Raw genomic sequence first — 21,165 nt, 5'->3', positions numbered from 1 at the left:
CATTCAAAACTTATGCAAGGAAAAAACTTTTTTTTTTCCACACTGCAAAACTGGAAATAATGCCATTTTGATTAGATGATTCCAAGTTTTTCTTTGTGGCTATCAGTCCGTGGGCTCAAGGTCCTGTTCAGTATCTTATTTTGTCACATTCCTCCAATAAGTTAAAAGCTTCCTCGCAGAGGTCGTTGTACTTCAGACTGAAAGGAGACAGAGACATCGGGTTTTAGTTTGACACATCAAAACTCCCTCTGGCTTTAAGGCTCCTTTATAAATAACTGAAGCGGACCAGGCTTACTTCATCTCCAGCATGTTTTGGCTTTCCTGCATGATTCGGACGAGGGCTGGGACAGACGCGATTGTCAGCGAGTTGTTTCTCAACTCCAGTGTCTTTAGAGTTTCACTGGCTCCTATTGCAGCACACAAGTCCTCAACGCAGGCATCCGTCAAACCCGTCATTTCAAGGCTGCCAAAAGACACACACAATTGTGAGGTTTAAAAAAAATGGCACAAGGAAAAAATGTGAGCATGTTGCACTCACTCCAGTTCCTCCAGCAGGCAGTTTGGATGTGCAACAGCGTCCCAGAGGTGTTTAACCCCTTGGTCTCCAACTGCGTTCATACCCACGAGTAGAGACTTCAGCCGAGAAGTCCCACTTCTCAACACAGAGCCTAGTTCCGTGAAGACCGGGGTGGTTAGCTCGCATCTAATCAAGCTGCAGGGTGAAGCAGAGCATACACTTATCTTAACCTCACCATATATTAAATATATATATATTGAACAAAACGTGGCATTTAGTCACTGAAGAGACAAGCTGACTCCACCCCAGTTTTTCTAATGGACATCCAGGCCGGCCGAGGGCTTGGCAGAGGAGTAGCGCCCCCTCCTGGCCTAAATGATTGACCGAGAGATCCAGCGCTGACAGAGAGCAGTGATCCGACATCAAGGCCTCCTTCAAGTGAGGACAGCACTCACCTGTCAGCTCACAGTCAAACAAACTGAAATAAAAGACAGACAAACGTCATACCTTCCAGACAAATCTATCAGGCCATTTCCCCCACAACCCAATAACAGAAATAGAATATACAGCTCAACATCAATGGAAAGGAAACAATGCATATGGGGAACAGAACGGCCTTCCTATTACTCTATTTAAACCGTCATGTGGGATTTAGTTATTGCAAAAACCTGGCAAGTTGTACGTTTTGCCTACAATCAGCTGTAAAACCGGATCACACATTCTGCACATTTGGTGCATTGGCGTGGGATTGGAGTGACTTTTTCCAAACGTTATTAGTTTTGCTGCTGACTGAAGGAGAAGTATTGACAGCAGCTCGATCATCTTGAAATGCGTGCTTACTCGAGCTGCTGTAGTCTACACAGTGGGTGTTGCAGCGATTTGGCCAAAGCCTTCGCTCCACCGAGGCCGATCTTGTTGAGTCTCAGGTTCACTTTTCTCAGCTGTGACTGGCCAGACAACAAAGCCGCTGATAAAGCCTCCACGGACGCCTCCGTCAACTCGCAGCCTTGTAGCCTGAGTGGCAAGAAAGTCATATTTAAACATGAATAAAATGTCCCTGACAGAAATAATGAAGCAAAATAAACGTATGGATCAATAATAAAGTACGTACAGGAGCTCCTGCAGCTTGCAGCGAGGACTGCGTAATGCTTTGCAGACTTTAATGAAGCCCCGATCCCCGATCTCGTTGCACCTCACGTCTAAATCACACAGCTGAGAGGAGGCTGAAGTCAGGACAGACGCCAGATCCTCACAGCTTGCCTCCGTCAGTCTGCATATTGTGAGTCTGTGCAGAATAAAAGCGAAGCATGAAGGAAGGAATCATTTAGCTGAAGTCAGTTATTTTTTTGTATAAAACAATCTCAGACCATCTCACTTTAAGGTCTGCAGCTTGCAGTCTCTGAGTCCAGGGCAGAGGAGTTTAAACTTCTCGTCTCCGAAGCGAGTGCTGGAGAGATCCAGCACCGTGGTGATTCCTCTGCTCAGGGCTGAAGCCAGATGAGGCACAGATCCAGTACTCAAGGAGCTGTCTGACAATCTGAGGGACATGACAGGGTGATTTTTCACACGACAGCATACTGTACACTAAAAGAAAAATGCCTAAATTATGACTTACTTGATCTCATGGGACAAGCTCATAGTTGGCGCCAGTGTCTCTGCTAGTTCTTCTGTGAAATTCCTGGTACGGTACAAATTTAATGTCTTCATCTCCCCGAGGCACGTGACCACGTAATTCAGAGCGACACAATCCTGCAGGCTCAGGTCTCCGTAGCTAATGCCCATCCGTGCAGAGGGGGTGACAACCTCTTTAACTAAACTCTCACTTTGAGCCTGGTGAAGCAGATGGAAGCAGTGGTGATGCTCTTCTTTGTAGCATCCCTTCAGCATCGCATCCGAAGTCCTTTTAAACCAGCATTTGAAATCCACGATTCGATCGGAGTTCAACTCTCCCAATTGACTCTCGAGGGGCCGACGGTGAGCTGGCTCTGAGAGAGCGGACAGGAAGACGTCCAGAAGTTTTGCACGACCTCTGTGCTTTTCCAACACCCTGTCCACACCCTCAGACGTTGATTTGCCTAGAAATAAAGAAACGGCTAAGAGGAACTCCTGCATCGTTTTGGAGTGGAAGGAGAATGCGCCGCCTCCATCCGATCGGTCGCCGTTTACTCGCAGGAATACATCGACTGCGGTGGGAAACCGCGCAAAACCAAACAAATCCACTTCTTCTTTGGCGCAACCCAGACGCTGTCCAAGGGAGCAGCGAGCCGCCATTTTGCCGAGCACCAAGGCAAGTTCTTTTTTGGAGGCGTCACTCAGTGACAGCGTCTGAATCAGGTGGACGAGAACGCAAACATATAGCTGAGACAACGTCTCAGGAAATGTTGCTCCCGTATCCATCAGATGCTTGTAAATATTACAAACTGTCCAACTAAATCTCGGCGAGGCGCTGATGTCATAGAAGCCGAGGGTTCTTTCCATGTGCTTCAATGCTTTGTCGGCACTCGTCCGGTCAATAAAGAAGCCGTTAAAGTAAGCCTCTCTTTGCGGCTTCAGAAACCCCAACAAATTCACTCGGGTGCCGCTCAGGCGCTTCAGACATTCCGTCGGCCTCGATGCCACCACAGAGGCGGCTCCTTTGAGCAGCGACCCGTGAAGCAAGCTGGCCACTATGCAGGACAGTGGGGCCACCTGGTCGGGGCGAGTGCAGGGGGTGAAGGCGGAGGGGTCCAGGTTTGGTTTGCATTGATCCAGATCGTCAAAAACGATCAACACTTCCTTGGGGTTTTCTAGAACAAGGGGTAAGGACTCGGGGGTCATGAGGTCATGATGCCGGAGAATTAACGTCTCCAAAGAGAGCATTCCATTAGGAGAATTTGCTTCCCTCAACGGGAAATGCAAAATATTCGAAAAGTTCTGAAGGCCTTCTCCTTTAGCCCAATCGAAAACGAGCTTCTCCAGAGCAGTGGTTTTCCCTGACCCTTCTGGACCAACCAGTATCACGTGTCTGGTTTCGTCACACAGCGCGCTGTGGATCGTGTGATCAAGGGAAGGCGATTTGTCTTCAACATTTCTGTCAGTCTGCGGCGATATATACTTATTGCTGCTTATCACGTTGACTGGCAGCTCCCCCCCGAGAAGTGTCGACGCGCCTTTAGACTTCAGGATATGCATCAGAGCAATGTCTTTGTCCATCGCGCAAATCACTGCTGTGAAAATACACGTTTTAATTGTTAGAACTATAATTCTTATTATAAATACAGTCTATAAATGTGTCTAAAGTATACCCTAAGTTTCACTTAATACAGTAGATCGGAAGTTGAACGTGCACTGAGTTACCTTGTGAGCAAAACAATGTTGCTTCCGCTTTACGAATATACTTTGTAGCAGCTTTGCTAACATAGAAGTATCTCTGCAAAGCGGTAGCACTTCTATTTCAAAAGTGGGCAACGCCTAATACACGTGACCGTGAATTACGCATCCTACCATGACAACTTGATAACCCGCCCCACTTTGCTTCTGATTGGCTTAGAATGACGATGACGTTCTACAGTAGCGAGTCACTGTAACAGCTTCTTTAAACGTGTCATCGTGTTCAGCCAATAAGAGGCAGAGGTGGGGCGGATTACGCTGTCGCCATAGTTAGTACAATGAACGAAGTGTCACGTGCCACCAGGACGTTTTTTTTATTTTTTAATGACAGTACTTTATTAACATAACTCACAGTACAAACTCACTGTGCCGGAAATGAAACAACGTTTACCTGGAAGCAATATAAAATTGATAATATAATATAAACGTGGTTTGGATATACCGCAGTATTAAGTATAAAAATAAAAATAAAATAAAAAAAGTACACAATTATGGTGAATAAGTAAAAATACGTTTTAAAAAAATAAATAAATGAGAAGACAGGCCCTGCATCATAGTTTTGTTCTCATTATCAGACACAAAATAAAACTATTATCATAATCCAGTGATGGTTCAGTATTATTACTACTAACTGAAGAAAATATATTTATTATAGGATAAAAGGATATGTAACATATGTATATTTTGCACCCTTAACATCCCTTAAAGCCATTAAAAACCTTTCAGGTTTATCCTGGTCTTTCCTTGTCAGTCTGATATTTTTAAATAAATTTGTTCACATCAGCAGCTTTTTCTACAAAGTCTTGAAAAGGGTGTACAGTACAGAAAATAACAAATTGCACTGAATTTGGAATCTTCATTTTATTATTCATGCAAGAAAAAGAAGACATAATGCTACAGCTGTGCACATTTGAATGGGAAACACTGTAAAACATGTCACATTCTTTATTTTTTTCCTGGAGTCGGCTTATTAAGAAGAGAACCCTGTAAAAGTTAGAACCCGATGAGTATGCTAATTCTGATCTACATGATGGTTTTGTCATGGATCTCCACTGTCTTGATGGTTATCAGGCCTAAACTTGGCCTCTTTTGGAGTCCACCGTGGCTGGCTGGAAAAGGACAGTAAAAAAAAAATCATATAATGACAAAATGCTGGGTTGGTTACCATAACAATAATAATACAGTGGTTGTAATAGTAAATACTCTGTTGAAAGTACAGGAGCCAGTTACCTTTGTTGGCCAATTTGTAGATGCTGACAGGACACTCCTTTCCAATTCTGTCAGTTGGAAAACATGATATGTACGATAAGTATTGCTTTACTGGGAGGAGGGAGATTTTACATATCAAAATGTGTTCACAGAAATGAGTATTTTTCCCTGGACAGTATTGATGCTATTAAATTAGAATGTGTGACTATAATTTCAAAAAGAGATATCTTGAAATGAGCCTCCCACCACAAGAACAGCGTCTTCCCCTCTGCCATAAGACTCTTGAACACTTAATAATCCTGTATCCGACTCATGAACACTTTATAACCGGTTCCTGCCACTTGCACTGTTCTATTTGCACTGCGTGATTGTGTTAGTTGTTTACTGCTGCTGATATACATCTGTGGATTCACTCTCGATGCTGCTGTTTTTTGTGGCGGGTTTTTGTATTTACATGTTTTGTTTTTTTACTTAGTCTATTTTTACTTCACACCCTAGCGCTGTAGTTTTTGCATTTTATTATCTGTCGTTATTTTCTGTTTTGTGTTGTACAATTGCACCGGGGAAAAAATCCTAGTTCGTGACTCCTTTCATTCACAATGGAAAATAAGTCAATTCTGATTCTGATGACCTATTATTTATGTATGGGCACATCAACATGAGTAAAATATCATAATTGTCCCTATGGACATTACTAAGCGATTCCAAATGAACTCGCCTGTCCTCCTCTCCTTCCAGCATCTTCCTGTAGGTAGAGATCTCTATATCAAGGGCCAGCTTGACATTCATGAGCTCCTGGTACTCTCTGACCTGGCGAGCCATGTTCTGCTTGGCCCTATGCAGTGCTAACTCCAGGTCCTTCATTTTAGCCGCAGCATCCTTCACAGCCTTGTTCCCGCGCAGCTCTTCAGCCGCTATCCGGGTCTCGAGCTTGGCTCTCTGATGTGTAAGAGAGAGATGGTGTCAGCATTCAGTTAGACCTGAGCACATCAGCGACTGTCAAATAGAATGTTAGAGATTTTTAATCAGTATAAACATTCAAAAAGGTTGTGTTTGCTCCATGTAATTAATCTTTAAACCCAACTCGACTCATGTTTCAAGATCTATAACAAAAGAATACTCTGCATGCCTGGTTTTTTTTTAGGCAGGTGCTGATGAATCAATCAAAACTTGCCGAACAAATTCCTGCACTCCGTCTTAATGTGACTTGCAGAGTCACATTTATTCTTGACCCTCTGGCAGTTGGCCTTCATTAACCTAATTGATTTTAAGGCCTGAGAAGGAAGTGTAATTTCACCTTGACTTTTACTCCATCAAACACTCTGTGAACTATTTTACTCACCTGTTCCCTAACAGCCTGGATTTCTTTCCGCAGGCGGCTGATCATTTGCTTGAGCTCAGCTATTTCAGCCTTGGAGCTGTGCAGGTCATTGTCATACTGGCTCGCCTCAGCAGTCATCTGATCAAACTGGTTCCATCAGAGATTAAAGGTGAGGTCCGTAATTACAGGTTCAACAATGGTATTTTTTTTTTTTTAAACAAAGTTGACTCAAACAGATGTATTTATTTTATAGGTATCCCACTTTTAATAAAGCAAAACTTATTTTACTTCAATACACTTCACTTGATCAAACATTTGTGTTTTAGTTCTGACCTTGTTCTTGTACCAACTTTCAGTATCTTTGCGGCTCTGAGTGGCAATTTCCTCATACTGAGCTTTGACCACCGATAGGGTTTTATCCATGTTCAGGTGCCGGGAATTGTCGATCTCCACCACTGCAGAAGTCACTGTGAGGTTTGCTTGTTCATCCCGCAACTCCTATTTAGAAAACAACATCCACAACAGCAGTAAGAGAACAAAACCTAGAATGCACAACAAGTTCACAGAATGTAAAGGTTTTCTATGATTAAATATCTTTGAACAATCTTGAGATTTTTATTGAATGGTTACGCACCAAATCAAACACAGACTTTAGAAAGTTGAATTCATTAGTGTGCAAAGACACTTTTTCTTCATTACTTTTCTTGGACAGCAAGGCTTTATCCACATCCTGTAGGCACATATAGTGACATTTTGGTCAGAGTTCATTTGAATAGCTTTAAAATGCCATGTTTCTTTGCATTTAAATTCAGGCACAGCTGGTGGACCGCCACTTTAGGACCTGATTAAGTTGAATCTTAAAGGGATTTATAGTTCATTAAAACAATTTTTTAAAGATGAATCTTTATTGTGACTGTGAGCCAGTAAAGTGATAGAATAATATGTTCACATCCCATGCAGGTATGAGCATCTATCTTTACGATCAATACTGCATACTGTACCTTCTTGATTTGGACAAACTCGCTCTCAACCTTATTCCTATTGTGGAGCTCGCCCTCATATCTGAAAACCACAGACAGAAGATTACGTGAGGATCTTTCAGATCTTTTCAGTATCTGCAGAATAACTTTATGTCATATTTAGTTGCCAGTTATTTTCTCAAACATGCCTTACTTTATCTTGCGGTCACTCATACAATCATTCATGAGTTTTTTCTCCGATTCGAGTCTCTGCTTTTCATTTTCGATATTGTCCAGGTGCTGTCTCAGCTGGATGATGTAGGACTTGTACATGGGCTCAATGACAGAGGTGGGGGTAGTCTCGTCCTGCAGTATAGCCCACTTTGTTTCCAGCATTTTGTTCTGCTGCTCCAAGAGTATCACCTTTAGCACAACAGACAGAGAGAAAGAAAGAAAGCAGAAAGAAACAAACACGACAACAAATCAACCAACAAACTATATTTCATAAAAAGACTTTTGGATTGTCCAAAGAGGACACAAAATAGTTCTAAGGAATGTTTCCTCACCTTGTCAATATATGATGCAAACTTGTTGTTGAGACTCTTTATCTGGTCTTTCTCCTCCTTGCGAACAGCCTGGATGGTGGGGTCGAGTGTCAAATTCACCGGTGCCAGTAGCTTTTTGTTGACAGTCACGTTTGGATGGAAGCTGGCCTTGGGGATGGAGTAGGATCCCATGGACGTGCTACTAAAGGCTCCTCCATACGTGCTGTATATTGACTGGCTCCTGCGCACGCTCCCCAGTTTCATTGTAGCGCTGTGTTGGGATGTCACTGCTAGAGAGAGTGAGGAGATCTGGCAGCAGATGATGTTCCTATCTTCAGGGTCCTACTTTATAGGCAGGTTTAGGCGTGGCGTGATAGTGAAGTTACGTTTCCTCCCTATCTGGGCGAACCAGTCGGATGCTTCCCATCTGCTCCGACGTCAAAAGCTTTCATTGTTGCTTTGGTTGTGCTGGAACTCGTGCCAGCGCTTCTAGCCTCGGAAGTCTCACACTTGAACAATGGTTTGAAAGCTTTCCCGCAGGGTAACGTGGAATCCAAAGAAAGTTAAAGTCAAAGTTGGCCAAGTGATTAGGAGCCATACAACGAGTTCACGGTATTCAGTTCCGAGTGCAGAGCGAGTTCAGGGTGTTACTAGGAAGTGTCAGATTGAATAGACTTATTGGCTTCATGCACGGTTACTTTCATAAGTAATACTGCAGGAGCAGTGGATGAAGCAGGCAGCAACACCTAAAGTGGATGATTATAGAACAGAGACTGGAAACGCCATGTAGATATTTTCCTTACCTAGAATATATGGTTTAAATAATAAAAAAAATGCTATTAGATATATGGTTCTTGGTATATTCTTATTATTCACCACAATTCTCTGAGTGAAATATCTGGGCCAATAAGGATTGTGTAATATTTATTAAATTAGTTTTGACTTTCAAACTTTTTGCTACCTGATACCATCACATTTAAAAGTAGACTCATCTAATTACACTTGGCCCTGGAGCCATAACATAATACTCCAGTCAGTGCTTCTAAACAAAGACTGGATTGTCGTCTTGCTGCACAACCATTCCAAACTCTTTCATCCCCCCCCCCCCTGCCCTCGAGCATGATTACGCATTCATCGGCCCCTTGAAAAAAAAGTGGAAGCAATCCCACCTACAGGCGGGTTTAGGTTTATTCTAGAGGTTTCACAGGACCCTCAGTCGTTGCGTCCGTTTCGTCCACGCAGCCTCATTCTCATCGTCTCTGTTAACTTTTCCTCTTTTCAGATATGAAGATCGCGTCATTCAATGTACAGAAGTTTGGGAGATTGAAAGCCTCAGATCCAAATGTCCTGTCAACCTTGGTTAAGGTAAAACGCCCGGGAGCAGTGAGACGTGTGTGTGTGTGTGTGTGTGTGTGTGTTTCATTTTAGTCGGTACCTGATTTACGATTAGGTTTTTAAGTGAGATCAGTGTTTAAGATTGAACTTTTGGGCTGCAGGAGCTAAAGAACCGATGAAAGAAACAATAACAAAGTAGGAATGCATGTAGTGACAAGTCAAGTGTAAAGATTATATAGAGCTGATAGGGCAATAGCCATTTCTATTGTCACTGCGTCTGACAGTCACGCTTCACCTACCGGTGCGCGTGGCCCTTCCGGTTCTCCAACTTTACGCAGCGCTTCTGTCTTTGGTAGATCGCGTCTCGGTATGATATCATAGTGATTCTGGAGGTGGTGGACGTGAGCGGATCCTCTTTTAAACTCCTCTTGGAGGAACTTAACAGGTAATGTTGTCTTTTTCTGTTTCCAAACGAAACAAATAAAGTTGTTGTCCCCCCCCCCCACACACACCCATTTCTTTATATTTTATTTTACAACACGTATGCTCTCTTCTGCTGTGCCATGCTGTTGCAGGGTCCACACCTCTCATCACTACGCTCTGCAGATCAGTAGCCGTTTGGGAAGGAATAGACACAAGGAACAGTTTTTGTTTCTCTACAGGTAACGTCGCATTATTTCATCAGACTGAAATAGGTTTTAATGCACAACCCCCCCCTCGTTGAAAGGGACCATGTCGTCGACCTGATTGAAAGCTATCAATATGAAGACAACCAGGTGGATGACGTTGATGCTTTTGCAAGGGAGCCGTATGTGCTCCACTTCAAACCACGGAATGCAGGTCGGTGGTCGCATTACGTTTGTTGTTCTCTCTCTCTCTCTCACACACACACATACACACACGTTACTCAAGCTGTGCAGATTGCCTAAGGCTTTTTGTGTGTGTTCACAGATGCATATTTCAAGCTGAGGCATGTTTTTTGAGACCAGCATTCATAGCTGACAGGAGTGTTTTGTTTCCAGTACTGAAGGATCTAGTGCTGATACCAGTCCACATCACACAGTTGGACACCAAGAAAGAGCTGGATGAGCTGTATGAGGTCTTCCTGGCTGTCAAAGAGAAATGGAAAATCGAGGTGCATTTGGATCAATGTCTCACCTGATAGTATCATTTAAAATGGATTCAAGGCGGTGCATTTTGATTCATAGCCAAAAATAGTTTTATTATAGGATCCAGCATGGAGTCCCGTCAATCATGTGTCTTATAAATCACTGGTTATCAATGTTGTGACATGAGCACTTTTAATGGGATTGTGCTGCAACTTTTATCAGTGCTAAAATCATTGTTCCTCGTTCCCCTTAGAATGTAATGATCCTCGGAGATTTCAAAGCAGATGGCGTGTACGTGTCTCATAATGAATTAAAGGAGATCCGCATACGTAGAGATAAGAACTTTCACTGGCTCATCGCCGATGAAGTGGATACCACTACGAAAACATCAAATGACCACACCTACGATCGGTACAGTCACAAACTCCCGTCAGGCAAATCATGAAAATGATCATTTTACTTTTGTATAAAGCAATTATTATAGCAGTTAATAAATAACACTACTACTACTACTACTAATAATAATAATAAGAAGAATTGTGAATCTGATTCTATATGATCCTTACAGGATCGTTGTGTACGGAGAAGAGATGCTGGCAGCCATTGTGCCAAACTCAGCAAAGTCATTCAATTTCCAAAAGGAGTTTGCGATGACTGAAGAAATGGTGAGCTGTCCCGTGCAATCTAAATATCATGTGGCCTTTTATCAGTGTACTGTTTCTAATTCAGTTTATGCATCCTTCCGCAGGCCCTGAAAGTGAGTGACCATTACCCTGTTGAGGTTGAATTACACAACGCTACACCTTTCTGGCAAAGCACGACGGCAAAGAGGCAGGAACAAAATGATGATGCTCGTACCATATCAGTCAACAGAGCTGTCACAGGTGAGGAGACAAAGCTATCATTTTCTTTACCCCTCCTACTTCTGAGACAATACCTGACCTACTTATCGGAAGCTTAACACTTACACTTACATTCTTTTAGTGCGGCACTGCCCATGTGAACAAAACAAGTGCTTGGAATTGAAGGCAGGCGCTTGTTAAATGCACAATCTAAGACTTTTACTTGTGTTGTGCACATAAGCATAGTTTTTCATTCTTGCCATTGTGGCCCCTCTGTCCATGCATGCATGCATGTGTTCCCCTGCTCAACAAATCAAATGGGTCGTGACTTGTTATAACAAGTCTCGGTACCAGGTTGAAAAACACTTGCTTATCCTGCAATCGAGAATTGAAACATCAAGTTTTTCACCAAAAAACCCCCCAAAAAACAATGATCACTCTGAATAATGACTCACTCCCGAGTTTCAAACTGTTTTCACAAATTCATTCAACAAGATATTTTCTGCTACTTCAGCTCTGCCATGACATAAAAAAAAATAGTATCACACACAGGAGGAAGAATAAGACCATTATCAAATACAAGGACTTAATTAATCCTCTGTGTATGTGTTTTCATTTTTTTTCTTCTTCGACTCAAAGAGGCTATGCAGGAGGATCTGTTGAAGTTGCAGAAGGAAAACCTCCTGCTGGAGCGAGAGAAACTTCAACTTGAGATCTCCCTCTTGAAACATCAGCTTTCCTTGCTCAAACTGGATGAATGTCAAGCAGAAATCTGACACGTCTGTTTTTGCCATGGCGATGTGATTATCGTAATGTGAATTGGAGAATAAATAATGTATTCATATTTTTTTTTTAATTCAAATATCTTACTCTGTTCTAAGACAAATGGGTCAATATCACTATCAAGTACCCTTTCATGTTTTTTAATGTTATCATTAACATGTGACAAAATAAAGAACATTTGAGATATTATTACAAATGTACATATATCTTCATATTGGTTTGGGCCACACGTTTGCTGCTGATCATTAAAGAACTGTGATGTTGTTCTCCACTAGAAACTGGACATAATACCAGTGAAGGTTGTGATTTCTTCATGTTTTCGTAACTTGCATAAATGTATGTCTGCTGTGGTAGAGGCTGGTTGGAACCTGTTTCTGAGGTGCAGCTGAATACTCTGCTGATCCACATTCTAAGTCAGTCAAGGAAGTAATGATCTGTCATTGTTTTTCTGGCTATTGCTGGTAAAGACTCACTTTAGTAGTGAGTATTCACTGCCCTGGTAATTTATAGTTGACTACCCACTTCTAGGATGATATCATTTTTCCACCATGCAGTTGTAGTACGGTACTCCAGTTTTTTCATACAGTTGCACTACTCCAGACATTTTTCTCCCCAATCTTGGTGCCTTTTTTTAGGGGCGTTAGGTTAACATAGTACTGATCAATTGATTGGGACTAGGGCAGCAGCCTCACCTCAGATTGAACCCTAAATAACTGGATCGAGATAATTTTGTGTGTTAAATATTTAGATTGGATTAAACTACCGTACTACCCAAAATAAATTGGACCCCCCCCCCCCCCCACACACACACACACACACACACACACACACACACACGGGAACCAGTAAAGCGAAGGGGGCAAATGCTCGGGACGAACTGTGATCGGAGCCTCACGTCACGTGACAGGGCGATCTCCGAGTCCAAACACGCCGAAGACCCGAGCTTGTCAACAACGGTGCGGGAGGGTGTGACAGACCGTTTCTTTGTTTTTTTTTTTTAGATTTCCCAGCGTCTGTAAAGAAAGCCTCGGAAAGCTTTCCTAAAGTATCGCTCACCAGTCTCAATGCATCACAGAGGACCGAAAACACCGCGGCGATCATGGACGTGCTGGATTTGTTCAGTAGCTGCAAGAGAGGCGACATGTTTAGAGTCAGGTAACGTCGTGCGGATTTAGTTCCGTGTTGTTAACCTTGTGTGCTAAAAGCTAACGTAGTTTTACTTCTGTTTTGCCGCAGGAATGTTGCCAGTTCCTCTGTCACCGTCAAATGAAAACATTAGCCTTTATTTATTTATTCGACCGCTGGGCTGGCTTCTGTTCAGCTAGAACGAAAGCTAACTCCATTATTTTTCGTATGTTGCATCGAGGTAAACACGACGGGGCTGCTAACATTAGCATCATTTGCATGGCTGCTAACATTAGCATCATTTACATGGCTGCTAACATCAACAACATTTACATGTGGTAAGATACTGTCACTGTCGGGATGCTCTTGTAGGACACACACATGTGTGGAGAATTTACAACTGATTGAAAAAGACACTTTTGTTGTCGGTATCTCAATCCCGTGTAGCTGTGAGACTTTATAATCATTTATATTAAAGTCGCTAATGTTGTCTGTCGAAAAACAATTGGTTCCGGGTTGCTGGTGAGAGAGGAAGTGACATTCTAACTGGGTCACCATCAACCAGAAAGAGGCTCGGGTCGTGTGCAGAATAATCTTAGTAATATGCATGGCACTCATTTCTCAGCAAACACTGGTTTCTTGTCGCTTTAAAGGTACCTTGCTGAGCAAAGAGACGTGGACCTCAATGTAAGAGATAAATGGGACAGCACCCCGTTGTAAGTAAACGTTCAGCAGGTTTGTGCAGCGCTCACAAAGCGCAGTCATTCTGAAATTATGAAATGGAGACAGTGATGATGGTGATGAATATATTTATTAGATAGAATGTTAGCGTACAAGTACAGTCACACAGTAGCATGTATTACAGTATGAATAAAGTCAAACATCCTGTCTGAGAGGAGCATTTCAAAAAAAGCCCTTGTGGTTTTGTTTCCGTTGAAAGTCCTTAGTACATAAATCACCAAAATTTAACAGTACAATTTTTGCAATAAAAATAAAACCAATATTAAATTACTCAATTTATGCAAAATAACAGAAAAATAAAATAAAAAATAAAACATTTTACACCACAGATGCAAACTTACAATAAATCACACCACGGATGTAAAATGACAATAAATGACAATAAATTACCAAGACACTTAAGTGTTGTTGTTTTTATTTTAGATATTATGCCTGCCTCTGTGGACACGAGGAACTGGTTGAGTATTTACTGGCCAGCGGTAATACTGTTTGTTTTCTACCATTTTAATGTAATTGCATCAAACCTCATTTCGTCACATGATCATATTTTCTCTCTCTCTCTCTCGCTGTTGCTCTCAGGTGCCAAGTGTGAAGCCAACACATTTGACGGCGAGAGGTGTATGTATGGCTCTCTGAATGACTCCGTACAACGACTGCTCAAAGACTACAAGTGTGTGACCGCCAAAGACATGCAGAAAAATGGCTTCAATTACTTCCTGCACATGTAGGTGATCTAAATCCTCTCTTGAGCCAGGTCATTTCAGTAGCATTTCAGTGAAAAGGGAAAAAGTAAATCCAGATGCATACAGTTTGTGTGTATGGATGCACCCATCCATTGAATATATACAAACCTGTGCTGCTTTAGGTTACTGGAACAGGGTCAACACAGCGATGTTAAGTTCTTGGTCCATGGACAAATATTCACAGCCCACCGATTTGTTCTGAGTGCACGTTCCGAGTACTTCACAGAGATGTTTGAGACCAAATGGAGAGGAAAGAGCCTGATCACCCTCAAACACCCTTTGGTAGATAGAAATGCATTTAATTTTGTATTGTTGTGTGTTGTTGTTGTCTTTGACGTTAGATGGCACGGTCTAATATACAAGTTTGGAAGTATATTGTGTTTCTGCTGTGAATGAAAGCGGTTCTGATTCCAGGTTAATCCTGCAGCCTTTGGAGCCATCCTGCAGTATGTCTACACAGGTGGGTGTGTTACTGTAATACTGGCAGCTGTATTTTTGTGGGAAATGTAAGGACACACTATTTTTCTATGTGTCAGGAAAAAGCTAGGAAGTGATGCTACATTTCTTTAAAAAAAAATATATATATATACATATAACAGCAAGAATGGATAACATGAAGGTACAACACAACAAAAAACATATTCGTTAACTCCCCTATGGGCAATTAGTTTGCAATTAGGGCAGTTAAGAAACAGTTAATATGGTTATGCAAACTAACTGGATTGCTGTTTCTTTCTGTCAGTCTGTCTTTTCTTTATTGAGTATTTTATTGCAGGAATATTGTGATTAGATCACCTATGATGGTTTAATTTTCTCAATGTTACAGGCCGAATGGACATTGACATCAGCCTTTTGGAAGATTCGAGACGGCTTGCTAAACAGTGCAAAATGACCGATCTGCTAGAGAAGCTACACAATAAATGCAAACAGGTGTATGAATTTGGTAAGACAATTAGTTTTTTTGACACAAATTCTCCAAATCTGTGATTCAGTTTGACTTTCAATTTTAAGGTTGTGATTTACCGGTAATTAGATTTTTAGTTAAACACTGAGCTTTTTGCTTTTTTTCACCCAAAAGTTTCCTCCAAGCCAGGAATCTGTGTGAAAGTCCTCAGCCTGGAACCTGACAGCTGCCAGCTTCAGGAGGACATGGCTCAGTTAGCAGACTGTGCAGTTCCCACCGAATTAAGAGTAAGAACAGAAGAGCATTTAAGCTTCAGTAAAGCTGCTACTGTAACCGTTTTAATGAACACGTGTTGATGTGGTTTTGTTGATCCATCTCCAGGTTGGATTTGGGCAACTTCCCTTTGACAAAGTGGAGTGCTTCTTTACTTATCCTGACATGTGCTTCAGAGTCGATGGTTATCATTTTTTGTGTCACAAGGTGCAAACACGACCAACATTCCTCGATCATGTCACTCCAATGAATGATATGATCAGTTTAATATTGTGTTTGTTTGTGCCCGCAGGCATTTTTCTGTGGACGTAGTGATTATTTTAAAGCCTTGCTGGAAGACCACTTTAGCGAAGGAGAGCAGCTTCAGTCCCAGCCCAACATCCCAGTGATTACCTTACGCAACATTTCCCATGAAGTGTTTATTGCTGTCATGTATTACATCTACACAAATGACCCTGAGGTGAGAGCACCATTTCTGTCTGAAGGGAATTTTAAAGATGCTCATGTGCAATTTGGTTAGAAGTTGCTTCTTTTCGTTTTTTCCTTAAGAAGGAATTAACATTGGATGAGAGCTGACTGGGACGTGTTTTCCTTGCAGCTAAGAATGGAGAACGTGTATGAGGTGCTGTGCGTGGCCGACATGTATCTGCTGCCAGACCTGAAGCATCTTTGTGGGAAGATGCTTGCTCGGACTCTACGCGGGGACAACGTTGTGTACCTGTGGAAGACTGCCAAGCTTTTCCGTCTGTCTCGATTTGAGGATCAGTGCACAGAGTTCATGGCCAAGACCATCGAACGGGTGAGTGCGTCTGCGAATCTTTGTTGGCGGTGGAGGACGTTTTATTTTTACTGGCTATCATGAGAGTGACAGACGGTGGCTCGAAGCTCAGGGTAGTGTTGGTGAATCGCATCAAGTGATCTTAGGGTTTTCTGGATATGAATATATATATTTGTAATTTCTATGTGTAGTCTCTGCTGTTATAGCATCAAGACTTGTCAATGTAGAGAGCTGCTCAGCGTTCTATGGTACTTGACTGTTATAGAAGTCAGCAATGGCAGTATTAATGCTTCCTGTTGCGTCTTGGAGCTTCATGAGTTCCATCCGAGGTTTGCAACCTGTGTACCAAGGTAAGTGTTGTGGCTGTTCGGCCGTTCTTTCACCTTTTCATGAGAAATTCACAGGTTTGAGACTAACCTATCCTTGTCTGTCACAGCTAGTGGAGCAGGCCGAGTTTGAAAACATCATCCAGGAGGATGCCAAGTCGGTGGAGGAGCGGCACGAGAACGACTCCCTTCCCCTGGTGGATGACATCCGCTATCACATCACCAGCAGCGTAAAGACTTTCAGTGAAATTGAGGAGGCCCACCAGAAACTGGAGGCCTTGGATGAACTGCTCTACAGAATTAACATTGAATGCTAAGGAGTTTGCACATTATGGGTTGTGGTCGCAACATATATTTGTGTGTATGTATGTTTGGAGATTTTTCTTTTATTTTCAGTATATTGTTCAAAATATATATTTTCAAGGGATGCTCTGATGCTACAGGACACATTCAGAGAAAGGTGTGTGATGTTGCCTGAAAGCTTCTTTGAGTGAGACATGAATAATGAGACAATATGTGGAATATGATATATTGTGGGAAATGTAGATTATATGCATTCAACATAATACATGCATGTATTTATTTTATTTGTAGCTGCTAGCAAAACAACAACAACTAGCTGGTGAGTTAGTGGTTTTAACATGTAGTTTGGCTCCAGTCGTGCTCAGAACTCGGTCTCATTGAAATGTTATTTTTATACCTAAAAAATACTTGTCATGTACTGTTACAGTTCATTTCTATGATTCAAAAGATAAACAGAATATATGATCACATACTTTACCCAGCAAATACTTGTGATAACGAACTCCTTATTTGAAATAGCGTACTGTATTCTATATTTTAATTTTATGTATGTGTAATTTGATGATTAGTGTTTATATTTTGGATTCGGTGGCATAACCACCTAAAAAAATTGACCTATAAGATTTCCTTATGCTACATCATATTCCTGACCTGTTTGAGCCTGAAATGAAAGTGGATGCAGTATTTTCTTCTGGCCTGGATGACAAAACTATTTTTCCTCACCTGTACAAGAAAATAAAGGAGTTACAAATTCTTTTACGTGTATAATCCATGATCAGTACAGTAGAAGTGTAATTGTTTATTCAGAAATGGACAGAACATGTTGAAGCTCATTTCAATTTGCTGCATAATACGTAAACGAGCCTGTGAACTATTGGGGGAATATAGTGATGTCAGATGAGACCAAAATGTAAAGATTCGGATGCCATAATACCTAAGTTGTTTGGAGGACGAGTAGCGCTTCACATCAACCCGAAAACAGCAAACAGCAGTTTGGAGGTGGGAACATCATAATGTGTGGCTGGAGAACTTCACATAATTCAAGGATGAATGGAAAAAATGTGCTGCCATCTACCAGGATGATGAAGCTGAAAGTAGTTTGTGCAGAAAGGACCAAAATCACACCGGACCAATGCATGCAGCTAGTTTCTTCATACAGAAGGCGTCTTAAGAGCTGCTATTACCAGCAAAAGACTTTATATGAAGAATCAAAAAAACAAAGATTCAATAAAGATTTTACCTGCTGTGTTCAAATTATGATAGGGATGGTAACAACATTCCCTCTAAGGTGCGCTCGTGCGTAATTACGCTTGTTTTTATGTTATTTATTTTTATACTCTTATGTACTTTGAGATTTGCTTTCAAATGTAATGTGCATTTAAAATAAAATGTATTATTATGATGTTGCTCAAAGTTGTCCAAGGGACTGCTCGGGGAGTTTGTGTGTTTGCTCAGACACATGAAAAATTAGAGGGAACATTGGATGGTAATATACTTTAAAATCTGTTGGTCAATCCATTACTTTGGTACTCTAGAGTAGACTGACATACAGTATCTATATTTGGTACAGACGTGTATATCGGTCGGCCACTGGCTGGAATCGATTTGTCTTTGGCATGATGCAGAAGATGATGTTTAATCCAAGCTCATATTAACATCAAAAAGAAGGTGCAAGAAAAAAAAAAACAATCAAGAACTACCAGCGTCTGAAAGAACAGCTGGAATAGGTTCTGACAGTAAAAGCCAAAGTGGTCCAATTGTCCAATCATTGATTAATAAAGTTAATATTTCGCCCCGGCCTGCAAAGAGGAAGAAAATGGATGGATGGAACATTTTATATATTAAGAAGTGCACCAAGGCCCCTTCGGATGGCGCCATTGCTCATAGTTGTGATGATTTGCTTCTCGAAAACACGGAATGGCTGCCATTACAAAAGTGTCACACCTGTTGAAGGACCGTGTCATACAAACCTCTGAATTCATCGGGATGTCTCCTCAATAGGACTGTTAGTGAAATGGCCTTTTTTTTTTTTTTATCACTCATTTACTACCAGACCACAGTGGTGTGAAGAAAGTTGGTAAATGATGAGGCACCATTAAAAGGTTGCCATAATATAAATGTGGTTGTCAGTTGTTTCCCGTCCGCCGTTGTCATAGAGCTGTAGTTCAAAGGTCAGGAAAATGACGCAGGATTCCTGAGAGCAGCTTGCTCAAAACAACCACAATAGTTGTGTAGAGACATGGGAAAAGTTAGTTTTTTCATATTATGTCTCCTTTAAAAATATTTCATGTTTTCTATGTCAAGGTCATGTCCTAATTTCTGAGGTTTTAGTTATGTGAACACTCATTTATTTGTTTGTAGATAAGGTATCTAAAAATGTTTTTGAAGCAGATCCAGGTATGTAGGCAGGTAAAAAAATAATAAAAAAAAGTTGGCAACTAAGGCTATTCATGATTCAGTGTGAAACATTGGATTTAGTTATTGGGTCACAGTGCAGTACTGGAGAGCAATACAAACAAGGCGCTATCACCAATAGTAGTTGAGATAAAGTAACTTGAGAGCCATTCAAATGACTTTTATGTAAGGCAAGAAGTAACATCCAGATCTGCTATTAGGTTTTCATTGATAACTCATACATTATTGCTCAAATACGTGATTCCAAATGCTAGAAAAAGCATTCTATTTAATTTGTCATGCATTCATTGTTTAAAAGTACACAGCGTTCTTATTTCAAAAGTTGCTAACAGAATTTGCCCAGAGGGCTCCTGCAACAGCAATTAAAAATTTCCACTGTGTCGTTGTGAAGGAACAATAACAGAAGGTTGCAATCCGAGTTAACCCTTAAATGTATTTATTTGTGGTTCTGATGATTTCCATGTGCCTTTGCAGAAAAAAGGGGACACCAAAGAGCAACGATTCTATTTCCTCATAATTCTGTGTGGCTCATTGAAAATTCAGATTTCCTGCCGTCTCCTCATAAAGCAGTCAAAATCCAACAGACAAGGAGAAACAGCACCGTTTTCAGCTCGTTCCATTAAACACCACCACAAAATAAAGCGTTAGCTTGTAGTGTAATAAAAAGCATGATTGTCTGTCTTTGTGTGGCCCTGTGATGAACTGGCGCCTTGTCCAGGGTGTGCCCCACCTTTCGCCCGTTGACTGCTGGGATAAGCTTCGGCATGACCCGCGACCCGGTAACGGACAAAAGCGGTCAGATGAATGAATTGAAATCAACAAAATTCATTGAATCAAATAGTGAGGCTGTCCAGTCACCTGATTGGTGAGTCACTGTCTTGCCCTGCCTCCCTGTACACTGAACAGGTACAGAGGACGGCTTTATCTGTTCCTAAAATGGCTCCCATCCACTCCAGAGAGAATTTTAAGCTTCTTCCCTCTGGACGGAGAGTTTTAGTCACAAGGTGCAGGACAAAACTTTATAAAAAATAGCTTTGTTCCTGAGCTCAAAAAGAAGGAGTGATATGACACCCTATCTTATTTACTTATTTTATTTCTTAGATCTATTTTTATTGTGAACTTAAATTGTTTTATGTTCTTATTCCAGTTATATTGAGACTGCTTTTAAATCATTAAGTTTTTATTGTGTTTTATTGCATTTGTTTTAAGTTATCTTGGTCTTCTTTATTTTTATGTAAGTTTGCTTCTGCGTTGGTGTATGGTGGAACTCTGAGCACTTTTTTATCCTGATACTCGATCAAGTATCTCTGTGGTTCATTGAGTATTTCTGAAATGGATATCAAATGCTATCAACCTTTCTGCAAAACAAAATCTACCCACGGGTATAAAAAAAGAAACCTTGAACCTTGAACCTTCCTTCAGTACTCATGTTTTACTTTCATTTTTACATCCAAAATCTCTCTGTTCTGATCAGGTTTACATGTTTTATCACGATGTAGCTTCTAATGGAACATGGGATAAGTTGTCAGAACATGCAGGAATGTGTCATGCTTGTCATCTGTCTGGTT

The 21,165-nt window shown here is 41.3% G+C and overlaps 4 protein-coding genes across 4 annotated transcripts; 2 read left to right on the top strand and 2 right to left on the bottom strand.

Moving 5' to 3' along the window:
- Window positions 1–59: 59 nt before the first annotated feature.
- si:ch73-233m11.2 (NACHT, LRR and PYD domains-containing protein 12) lies at window positions 60–3,709 on the bottom strand. The gene is made up of 8 exons (XM_068751135.1): window positions 2,133–3,709; window positions 1,893–2,054; window positions 1,629–1,802; window positions 1,358–1,531; window positions 822–995; window positions 539–712; window positions 296–463; window positions 60–197 (listed from the first exon to the last, which is right to left on the bottom strand). Exons 1-8 carry the CDS (start codon window positions 3,707–3,709, stop codon window positions 128–130), a joined length of 2,673 nt encoding a protein of 890 aa, XP_068607236.1. The 3' UTR covers window positions 60–127.
- A 1,038-nt stretch (window positions 3,710–4,747) lies between these two features.
- Window positions 4,748–8,184, bottom strand: LOC137909744 (keratin, type II cytoskeletal cochleal-like). Its single transcript, XM_068754179.1, has 9 exons — window positions 7,942–8,184; window positions 7,590–7,798; window positions 7,418–7,478; window positions 7,051–7,146; window positions 6,750–6,914; window positions 6,438–6,563; window positions 5,814–6,034; window positions 5,117–5,163; window positions 4,748–4,995 (listed from the first exon to the last, which is right to left on the bottom strand). Exons 1-9 carry the CDS (start codon window positions 8,182–8,184, stop codon window positions 4,910–4,912), a joined length of 1,254 nt encoding a protein of 417 aa, XP_068610280.1. The 3' UTR covers window positions 4,748–4,909.
- Window positions 8,185–9,204: 1,020 nt separating this feature from the next.
- Window positions 9,205–11,982, top strand: LOC137908823 (deoxyribonuclease gamma-like). The gene is made up of 9 exons (XM_068753248.1): window positions 9,205–9,285; window positions 9,612–9,700; window positions 9,831–9,917; window positions 9,983–10,095; window positions 10,278–10,390; window positions 10,618–10,775; window positions 10,933–11,029; window positions 11,113–11,248; window positions 11,846–11,982. The coding sequence occupies exons 1-9, from the start codon at window positions 9,205–9,207 to the stop codon at window positions 11,980–11,982; spliced, it is 1,011 nt and encodes a 336-aa protein (XP_068609349.1).
- A 1,032-nt stretch (window positions 11,983–13,014) lies between these two features.
- abtb1 (ankyrin repeat and BTB (POZ) domain containing 1) lies at window positions 13,015–18,552 on the top strand. Its single transcript, XM_068748105.1, has 12 exons — window positions 13,015–13,144; window positions 13,768–13,830; window positions 14,279–14,334; window positions 14,435–14,579; window positions 14,721–14,880; window positions 15,013–15,058; window positions 15,425–15,541; window positions 15,677–15,789; window positions 15,884–15,982; window positions 16,068–16,235; window positions 16,374–16,574; window positions 16,990–18,552. The coding sequence occupies exons 1-12, from the start codon at window positions 13,089–13,091 to the stop codon at window positions 17,194–17,196; spliced, it is 1,431 nt and encodes a 476-aa protein (XP_068604206.1). The 5' UTR covers window positions 13,015–13,088; the 3' UTR covers window positions 17,197–18,552.
- Window positions 18,553–21,165: the final 2,613 nt, after the last annotated feature.

Source organism: Brachionichthys hirsutus, chromosome 2, assembly GCF_040956055.1.
Source record: "Brachionichthys hirsutus isolate HB-005 chromosome 2, CSIRO-AGI_Bhir_v1, whole genome shotgun sequence".
NCBI lineage: Eukaryota > Metazoa > Chordata > Actinopteri > Lophiiformes > Brachionichthyidae > Brachionichthys > Brachionichthys hirsutus.
This window is presented reverse-complemented; position numbering and strand designations above follow the sequence as displayed.

What these genes read in the sequence shown, in the direction of transcription:
- si:ch73-233m11.2 (XM_068751135.1), bottom strand. Translation starts at nt 3,709, where the DNA reads ATGGACAAAGACATTGCTCTGATGCATATCCTGAAGTCTAAAGGCGCG. An exon ending in TGCAAGCTGCAGGAGCTCCT is followed by an intron (nt 1,532 to 1,628) that starts GTACGTACTTTA and finishes CTTGCCACTCAG; the next exon opens with GCTACAAGGCTGCGAGTTGA. An exon ending in TGTCCATTAGAAAAACTGGG is followed by an intron (nt 713 to 821) that starts GTGGAGTCAGCT and finishes TTCACCCTGCAG; the next exon opens with CTTGATTAGATGCGAGCTAA.
- LOC137909744 (XM_068754179.1), bottom strand. Translation starts at nt 8,184, where the DNA reads ATGAAACTGGGGAGCGTGCGCAGGAGCCAGTCAATATACAGCACGTAT. An exon ending in AGTTTGTCCAAATCAAGAAG is followed by an intron (nt 7,147 to 7,417) that starts GTACAGTATGCA and finishes ATGTGCCTACAG; the next exon opens with GATGTGGATAAAGCCTTGCT. An exon ending in AAAGTTGGTACAAGAACAAG is followed by an intron (nt 6,564 to 6,749) that starts GTCAGAACTAAA and finishes TGATGGAACCAG; the next exon opens with TTTGATCAGATGACTGCTGA.
- LOC137908823 (XM_068753248.1), top strand. Translation starts at nt 9,205, where the DNA reads ATGAAGATCGCGTCATTCAATGTACAGAAGTTTGGGAGATTGAAAGCC. An exon ending in TCCTGTCAACCTTGGTTAAG is followed by an intron (nt 9,286 to 9,611) that starts GTAAAACGCCCG and finishes TGTCTTTGGTAG; the next exon opens with ATCGCGTCTCGGTATGATAT. An exon ending in AGTCAACAGAGCTGTCACAG is followed by an intron (nt 11,249 to 11,845) that starts GTGAGGAGACAA and finishes TTCGACTCAAAG; the next exon opens with AGGCTATGCAGGAGGATCTG.
- abtb1 (XM_068748105.1), top strand. Translation starts at nt 13,089, where the DNA reads ATGGACGTGCTGGATTTGTTCAGTAGCTGCAAGAGAGGCGACATGTTT. An exon ending in GGCGACATGTTTAGAGTCAG is followed by an intron (nt 13,145 to 13,767) that starts GTAACGTCGTGC and finishes GTCGCTTTAAAG; the next exon opens with GTACCTTGCTGAGCAAAGAG. An exon ending in TCTACACAAATGACCCTGAG is followed by an intron (nt 16,236 to 16,373) that starts GTGAGAGCACCA and finishes TTTTCCTTGCAG; the next exon opens with CTAAGAATGGAGAACGTGTA.